This window comes from Cynara cardunculus, assembly GCF_001531365.2.
Source record: "Cynara cardunculus var. scolymus isolate 2C chromosome LG 15, CcrdV1, whole genome shotgun sequence".
NCBI classification, from domain to species: domain Eukaryota; kingdom Viridiplantae; phylum Streptophyta; class Magnoliopsida; order Asterales; family Asteraceae; genus Cynara; species Cynara cardunculus.
Window position 1 is genome coordinate 11536656 of NC_037542.1, and position 9605 is coordinate 11546260.

At 36.7% G+C, this 9605-nt stretch overlaps 1 protein-coding gene across 1 annotated transcript in view; it reads right to left on the bottom strand.

The window, feature by feature from the left end:
- LOC112527704 (indole-3-acetic acid-amido synthetase GH3.10) overlaps positions 1-4649 on the bottom strand; it is an 8964-nt gene extending 4315 nt beyond the window's left edge. Inside the window, exons 1-3 of the mRNA XM_025138473.1 lie at positions 4294-4649; positions 3484-3585; positions 2566-3407 (exon numbers count right to left, since the gene is read on the bottom strand). Of these exons, the coding sequence (XP_024994241.1) occupies positions 2566-3407; positions 3484-3585; positions 4294-4595 (1246 nt within the window). The 5' untranslated portion in view covers positions 4596-4649. The remainder of the gene's footprint in view (positions 1-2565; positions 3408-3483; positions 3586-4293) is intronic.
- Positions 4650-9605: the final 4956 nt, after the last annotated feature.

The following is a 9605-nucleotide window of genomic DNA, read 5'->3' on the forward strand; positions in this document are numbered from 1 at the left end:
AACACTTTTAAGTTTTAAAATTTATAAGAGAAAGACCCTAAGTTTTATAAATTTCAATGAGCGAGTTTGGTTCGAGCTTGATTTGAGTTCGAGTTCGAGCTTGATTCGAGTTGTAGTTCGAGCTTGATTCGAGCTTAGTTCGAGCTCGAGTTCGAGTTCGAGTTCGAGCTTGAGAAATAGTTATCGAGTTCGAGTCGAGCTCTGATTTTTACTACTCGTGAGTTTTCGAGTCGAGTTCGAGCTTGGAAATTCGGTTTCGAGTTCGAGTCGAGTATAGTGATACTCGAGCTCGACTCGAATCATTTACACCCCTAGTGCCGGGCGGACGATGGCCGGAGGACGGTGGCCGGAGAGAGAAGAGAGGAGGGAGGAAAGTTGTAAAATACCAAAAATATCTTTGCATTAAAATTTTAATTCAAAATTACCAAAATTATAAATTTTCTAATTTATCTATTGATTTGTGGTTAATATTGGTTCTCACAATTATCACAAACTAATTAGTTCTGATTTGATTACGCCATATAAGTATATATATACATAGAGCATACGATCCTCTTCTCCGTTGACACCCACTGCCAGCTAACCTACACTACCACCTACGGCGACTTCTCTCAACTTTCTCTCTCTACATATTTGTTCTCTTACACACACAAACCCATGGTCATCTTCTTCCGACCATCCCCTTCACCCGATGCTACCCTTCGGCCCTTCCGACGTGACACCCTCAAATAACATGGACCCCTCTTTTCCGGTGAACTGAACCATCTTCAGCCCCGCTTTGCAAACCCTCTAGAGCTCTCCAACGACTTGAACCTCTTTCCCCCGTTTCCCTACCCTGACACGACGATACCCACCCCACCCTATCTCCGGCGACGGCTTTTTCTCCGTGAAAACCCGCCTCCTCCTCCACCTAAGCCATTGTCACCACCTCCGCCCTCCATCTCCATCTCCATCTCCATCTCCATCTCCATCTCCATCTCCATCTCCATCTCCATCTCCGACGTTGTTCCTCCTAAGGGATTGTGTATATAAGAAAAAACACCATCTTCGGTCAATTGCCATCCTCCCCTTCTCTAGCCTTCGTCCTCCTTCATTTTCAGTGAGAACCCACCCTGACCCATCACCTCCTTTATCGTTCTCCTCCCTCCCCCTCATCCCCCTCATTTATATCAACACAGAACACACACACAACACGGACAAACGTCAAACCCACATCTAACACACACTTTCACGCATCGGGCAAAGGTGGGTTTAATCCCGTTTCTTTTCTTCGTCCGACTTTTATACAAAGAATGGATGCTCTTTCTTCCTCTTTCTTCACCGGGTTGCAAGCGGGTCCAGGGAGCTTCGTGTTTGTGATTTGTGTGTGTAGAGAAAAATTATAGACACCGGTGGCATATATATATATATATATATATAATTATGTTTATTAGAATAAAATAACATAAAGATATATACTGTATATTAAGAGGGAATTACATTTTTGGTCCCTATGGGACAACACAAAAAATAATGGTAAACTAAAGGATTGAAGTACCCTTGGGTTAACTAAGTTAACAGGATATTTTTAGGGACCTTAGTCAAACAAAACAAACCACAAGGACCAGGAATGTAATAAATGTTTTTTTAGGGACCTTAGTCAAACAAACCACAGGACCTGAATGTAATTTACTCTTAAAATTATGAAAAAGTTTGAGAGTTTTTTGTGATGTTAGATGTATACGGGGATTTTTGAGTTACTAAGTTAGCATCGATTTGGAACTAAGAAACTATAAAAAAAAAAGGGAGAAGATCTTAGTTGAAAAACCCTAAGATCGTGGAAGGAAGAGTTTGTGTCGGCTCTATCACCTTAAAGCTGGCCTCTTTCTAGTTTTGTACTTGTGTAAAGATGTTCTATGATACTTTGAATTCTAGCGGACACCGCAACAAAATTGGGTTAATAGAATGTTTTCAATCTCTAAGCGTTCCAATAGATAACTTTATATAAATTAATTTATAGAACCAAAATATAAAGCGTCATATATAAAGACGCTGTAATAAGTTTAATGATGCTTTTAGGCGTCTTAACAAAAATTTTAGCAACTTTATATGACATTTTTGAGAAAGTGTTCTATAAACTCAATTTTTTATAGGATATTTTTTCAAATAGTGTCCTATAAAATTGTTGATTGATGTTTTATATTAAAAGTGTCCTAAAAACTTATTAAGACGTCAAAAAAGGTCATATAAACTTATTACAACGTCTTTTAACATAACACTTTATTTTTTGGTCCTATAAACTAAGTCCTTTAAAAAGATATATTATGATGCTTAGAAATTGGGACGTTCTATAAACCTGATTTTGTTGTTGTGTGCCGGCTAGTAATGGCACCGGCAGCCAGATGGTAGCTAGGTGTTGGTGGCCGGTGCTAAGTGTAGTAGCCTTTAACTATCAAATCTTGTCTATGTCAGTTCTTAGTCATATGACGATCTCTTGATTAACTAGAAACTTAAACAGATTATTGAATCGATTGATAGATTGTCATCAAGATATAAATGTAGAATCATTCTAGTTCAAAAGTTTACCTGTGAAGGTGGTAAGGACAATCTCGTACTGTTGACCAATCTTGACCTTCGATAATGGCACTGGATCGTCTTCTAGGTAGTCGTCACCACCACCACCAGCAACAACTGCATCGCAAGGTTTATGATGCTGCCGGTGTAATGGTATGAACTCAAAGTAAGAAAATGCCGGAACCACGGTGAAAGTCACATTCTGTGGTGCACAAGAAGGGTCCATGTTCACCCCGATCCAACTCTCCGTGGACCCGTAATCCGCACTCACCAATGGCAAATGGTCCCCCGCGTAATGCTTTAGCTTCTCCATGTAGGGTTGCATTGAACCAGTCATTATCGAATACACATACTTGCAATTTGGCCACAACTTTGGGATCAATCCGTACCAGTCTGAGCCCTCTAACTCCTCGCATTTCGCTCTTACCCACGTCGCTAAATGTGTGTTGGGTTTTATCAAATCCAGAACGGATCTCCTGATACCCGGGAGTGTGATCCGGGGACTCAAAGTTCCTTGGGAAAGATCATTGCATAGGTCTATCCAGTACTCTTCGAATAAGGTGAGTGCTTGGACGATGCAATAGGCGAAAGTGGAGGTGATGAACTCGACATCTGGAGAGTAAAAGAGTCCGAGAAGGAAGTGGCAATACGTGGATTGCTTGTAATCGCCACTCGTGATGACTTGCTCAGGGCTACAAGTGAAAGACTTGGTTTGCTGTTGCTTGAGTTTGAACTCCTGGCTTGCAAAGTAATGTGTAGTGGCTGTGCCTGCCGATAGCCCACCCTTGGTTTTGAACTGTTTGCTGCCATAGATAAACTCAAGAATCTTGCCTCCTTCTTTTGTCGGATATACCCTTAAAATATATTCATCAAATTCAAATTCATCAGAAAAAGAGAGATCGAGAGAGAAAGAGGGACAGAGAAAGATACCTTGATCTGTATGCTGCAGCCAACTTGAACATTTGTAGAGTGGTCTTGGAGCTATGGGAGGTGAAGGGAACATACTTTTGTCTTCCTTCAGTTGTCCCGGAGCTATATGCAACCCATCACGAAAAAGCAGTCTTAATTTATGTTACCATTCCCATCCCAATGAGAAGTCATTTCAAATAAAGCTAGCACAACGGTAGTCATTCAACTTTCTGACTTTATAGAATTACTTACCGTCCATTTATATATTCATCTCGATCTTTTCAAAGATGCACTAAAAATTAAGATACCCTTTCTTTCTAAAAGAAAATGAACATTTCGTGTGTGTGTGTGTGTGTAATCTAATCTGGGAAGAAAACAAACAAAATTTGGACAACAAACGCACAGTTGAAACATTTATCATATATACTTTGTTTTTAATACTTTTTGGACCCAAAAAACCACATCTAGATAGTGGGGAGATTCTTGCGAATCGTTGGATGCTCTCAACTCAACTCCCACTTTCACACAAGTTTCAACCATTTAAGTAAATTCAATACAACAGTTCCTATATATATATATATATATATATATATATACGAATTCTTTTGAAAAAAGAAAAGGAAAACAAATCTTATAAATTACATATTCTAATATCCTTATCTAGAGATGGGCTCTTCTCTACCATCACCATGTGTTCTTTCATTTCATGGTTTGACTTGTTGATCCAGAGGATTGATTAATCCACAGAAGAAAATAATAAAAGAGAAGCCATAAATGAAGTTGGCCTTGAGAAGAGAAAATTAAATGGATGGATGGATATGTATAGTACACCTTAAAGAGAGAGTAGTGATGGGTTGCTTAGTGAGTAAAGGAGAAGTCTCTCCATCAGCAATCCTCTGAATATAAGGCTCTAAATCTGCATGGGAAGCCAAAGGCACCATTGATGTGTAAAGCGACTGCAATGCTTCTGCATCCATCTTATGCACATCAATATCACCAAACCATTTCTCCAGATACTCCACCCCATGATTGATTTCCAGAATTTTCTTCAGTATTTCCATTTGCACCTTCCCAGCATTCTTTGCTACTTCTTCAAACCAAATGATCATATCCTCACTTGAGCTTGCTTCCATTAATGGAAACCTCTATCACTCACTCTCTCTCTGTCTCTCTCTCTAACCAAGGATGAGAGAGATGATTGAACCAGAATGAATGGGAGAGAGGCACCATTTAAAGAAAATATCTGGGCATGGGGCCTACCTTCTTACACCTCAAGAGAACTTTATACCATACATGTCATTATCGTCTCGACTCCCTAGAGCTGTAATTAAAACCTGCACAAAATGAATGCTAGGGTTGATCAAGACCAACGTCCCAACTTAAGTGCAAGAGCCAGCAGCGACTATATAGCAATACAAGATTCCATATCTTCAGAGGAGTGGGTATTAATTTTTACCAATTAACTCGTTGCGGATGTTTGTTGGTAGATCGATTCCAATCTGACATTCACATTTGTAAAATGAAAAGTTTGAATCATTATCTGCACAACTTGATCTCTTTGATTTTTCATTTTCACCCATTAATTTTTTGATTTATGTGTGGTTGCAGTTTCAACGGAAGATCTATATTTGGATCTTCTTAACAATAACATGGTGGACATAAATGCTTCGTTTTAATGTAGGAATGGGACCAAGCGCGTCCGCCCAAAAATCTTCTCAAATTCCCCCCTTTTCCAATTTCAAAACCCGATACCGAATTACATCACAAATTTACCCTTAACAGTAATTAATATTCAATCTAATTACGTTTAGATGATTTAAACACGTACGTACTTATACCTTGCATTCCCTTCATTTCTTGCATACCCTTCTTTTCATCACTCGCAAACTTCTTTAAAATTAATACGATTCATCACTTAATTATATATATATATATATATATATATATATATATTGATTAACCTGAATATCCAACTCACTATGTGAGCCGACTAAATCTCAACCATCTATTTTGCAGATAGCTCAAAGTCATCGCATTTGAACCTCCGTGGCCACAAAAGGATTATTAGTTAATTATATATATTTTATGTCCATATATGTGGACCGTACGCATTTTTTGGTCCACTTTGAAATTTTGGCCACCTATAAAATTATGTGGCCGTTAGTTTGTCGTTCTGAATTATTATGGATATGATCGGGTTTGATGGTAGCCTGGTAGGGCAGAATACAGATTGGTATGATCTTTTTAAAAGTGTTGTTTTTGGTTTATAGGTTGTGTTGGATGCTGCTCCAAGATTTTGACATTTGATTTAGATATGGATTGTTAATTAATTTGCTGGAAATTCTCATTCTTACACAATTCACCAAGCCTGAAAGTGTTTCTAATAGAACATTTTGTATAACTTAAGTTTATATATAAGAGCAATATAAAACATCTTACATATCTAAAAGTGTTATAATAGGTTTATAAAACGTTTTAACAAGTTTTTTTATGATACTTTTAAAATGAAGTGTTGTATTAACTATTTTATAAGACAATTTTAAGAAGTGTCTCATAAAACCATCTTTTTATATGACATTTGTGTTTATAGAACGTTTTTTTAAATAGTGTCGTACAAATAACTAATACGACATTATATTTTTAAAACATCCTAAAAAACTTGTTAAAATACCTAAAAGGGTTACTATAGATTTATCGTAACATTTTTAGATAATATATTTTTTTATTTGTTCCAATAAACTTGAGTCTTATAAAACATTTTATTAAAATGTTTAGATATTTTATATGTCTTATAAACCTAACGTTGTTGTAGTGATTTATATCCAGCAAAAACCATAACAACAATGACAAAAAAGATCATCATCGTCCTCTTCAAATCCACTTTAGGCCTACTCTACCAAATCTAGAAATAATATTCTAAAAAGAAAACAGAAAATAATCAAAATATGACCAAAATAGCCATTTTGTACGGAACAATTCATCTCCTAGTCTTTCCTTTCCTATTGTTACAAATAAAAAAAATACTACCTCGGGAAGTGTAGACCACAGCTTGTGGAGGGGTTTTAAAAAAATTATTTTAGGAGCAGCTTCCGCAAGTGGCGGAATCGCAACTTGCGGAACTGCCATGTGTCGCCATGGGAAGATTTGCATTACGGTTACCCATCCGCAAGTTAGATTTAAAAAAAAGTCCAATTCCAACTATTCAGATATGTTTAATTGTTGATATTCATTATTTTTTTCTATAATCAATTGATTTTGATTCTAAATTCTGTAGTAACTGTACAATAATTTGATCTATAAAGGGAAGAAAGATTTTGGATGAAGATATACCAAATATTTATGTTTTCAATTTCTAAGACAGTATTTCTCCGTCAATTTTTTCATACTTCCTTCTTACTCGTATATTTAGTCCATTTCATTTTATTTTGAAATCGAATTATGGAACCCAAAAAATTAGGTTATATCTTCGTGGTGGTGGTTCATGGGCAAAAGTTAATGATGAGTATAAGTATGATGCAACGTGGAGTGATGTTGGCTTTGAACATTACATATCCGAGCTTGGTTAGGTATGTGGAGAAAAAATTACATTTAAACCATTTTGTTGGTATGATTACTTTAGCATACAAGTATTCTGGTTTTTTGCCTCCTGTCCTTCTAACACCAGAGCCCACTATCACATCAAACCAACCAATATCTTTTCCGCATACTGCAAGAATTAGTTTGGATCAGATATTCACAACTAAAGAAGACATGCAACTAGCCATCAGACTGAAGTTTCTTGAAGAAGGTTCCGAGTTTAAAGTCCATAGATCTTCAAAATGAGGCACAATATGTACAAGAAAATTACGGTTGTCATGTCATGGTGACATCTGTAGAAAATGTAAGATGTTTCATGTTCGGAAGTTAGTTGACGTGCACACTTGTTCAAAGACCCAAATGCATCCCAGACACCGTCAAGTAACAGAAAACATTGGGTCATATACTGAAACGTTTTATTGAAGGATACTAGCATAATACTTCAGGGATATGACATCGTCCATGATATAAATGATCAATACAAAATTGATATTACATACATGCAAGCTTGGAGTGCGAAATTTCGTGCACTAAACATGTTGAGGGGTAGCCTGGAGAATGTTTTGACCTGACTCCGTGTATATTTCTATAATTTGGAGCTCCATAATCCTAGTATCCTCAACAAAATAAGGACGGATGAAATGAAATGTTTGGAGATTTGCTTTGTTGCCTTTGGTTGCGCGGTACACATAATTTTAATATGTGTCTCTCTTGCACTACGATAATTTTTAATTTTTACATGCAAATCACCTAATTTTGTAGAATCAGCCCTTTTTAGCAAACTTGTTTAGGGTCATTATAATTGACGGTGCTAATTTGAAGGAGAGTTTATTGGGTACCATGTTCTTAGTAGTTTCCATGGAGGTAAATAACTAAATTCTGCTCATTGCTTTTGGAGTGGGAAGGTCGGAGAGTACGGAGGTGTAGACTTGGTTTTGGCGATGTTGACTCAATGTATCGGAGAATTGGAACGGTTGGTGTTTATATCAGATATGGATGCTTATTAACCAAGAAATTACCACTGTGGCCTAATGGCTCATCATGCTCTTCGTTGTCGCCATCTGGAGATGAATGTAAGCACTAGGGACAAACGAGTTAAGCTCTGTAAAAAATTATTCTAGAAGACATGCAAAACGTATACGATGGCAGACTTGGACATGCTTATGTTGGGTCTGCGATACAATGTACCTGACGGAGCTCTAGTGATGGATGATTGGCCCAGAGAGATGGTCAAGGGTGCATTTCCCAGGAATACATTAAAATATTATGACATCCTACAGTGCCAGTGGGTAAATGTATTGTCGAGTTTTAAACGTAAATTCACAATCGTTGCATTTATAGATTACTTCTGAGCTTTATTACAACAATGGTATTCTATTCGTCGTGCTAATGGAGGTTAATGTACTCAAATGTAGATTTATGTCTATGCATTATTTGTTGAAATACTAATGCACAAGTGTTTTGTAGAGAGATAGTAGCATGAACTCACACTATGGGCGCATGCCAAAATTAAGGAGCTGGCAAGTCTACAACTTGGATCGTACACGAAATTAGCCACGGTAGATATGAAGTTTATGACAGTCGTAGGGACAGGACGGTCTATTTCAATATAGTGGTAATTGTAACTGTGTTAAATGGCAACTCTTTAGTTTACCTTACGAGCATGTAATTGTCATTGCAAGAGTTCTACGATGTACAAATTGTGGCCATTTGGCCTGTATTTACTTCAAGTCAAATAGTTATCAACCTACCAGGAGGTAGTAGTTTCGGTTGGACCTCCTGAATCATGGTTGGATCCAAATGAATATATGACTGTTTATCTACCACTAATAACTAAAAGACGGGTAGGCCGATCGATTAACCAAGATCATTTTCCATCTCGTGGTAAGGGTCCCATACATAAAAATGTACTCGGTATGGACAATACCTTAACATACTTGGCCAAACCATCTGTCTCCTGTACCAGTAAATGCGGGTAGTGCAAAAGCTTCTGTTAGCCGACTAAAAAGATTATGGAAATTTTAGATATTCTACTCGTGATCTCAATGTTGATTTTAACAACTAAATCAAGTGTGTCCATCTTCATTTTCATTTTAATGAATAAACCATATGTGATAATCTTAATTTAGCTGTGTACGCAATTATTCTTAAACAAAATAAAGAATATGAATTTGAAACATGATATTATTCAGATACTCATAAAAACCCAACATAAAGGACATGGTAACTCCTAAGGCGAAAATGCTTTATACTGATCAATCCAGTTCTAGTTCTCGGTTATTTGTTTCTGCAAACACTCTTAAACGGTAAATGGCAACTACATTATCAGCTTGAATATCTCTCTTTCCAACCTCTTTATAGTTTTTTACAACTATCCGTTGTGGGACCTAAGTTATAAAATCTTGAACTTTTAAATACCCAAGTAACCGGTTTAATCATTAACAGGTTAACATGCTGATATGGCATACGATATGGCATACAACTCAATATTATTTGCTAATGTGGGCCAATGATGTTGATATTATTTTTAATAAAATAAATACAAAATGTAATTTTGTTTAATTTCT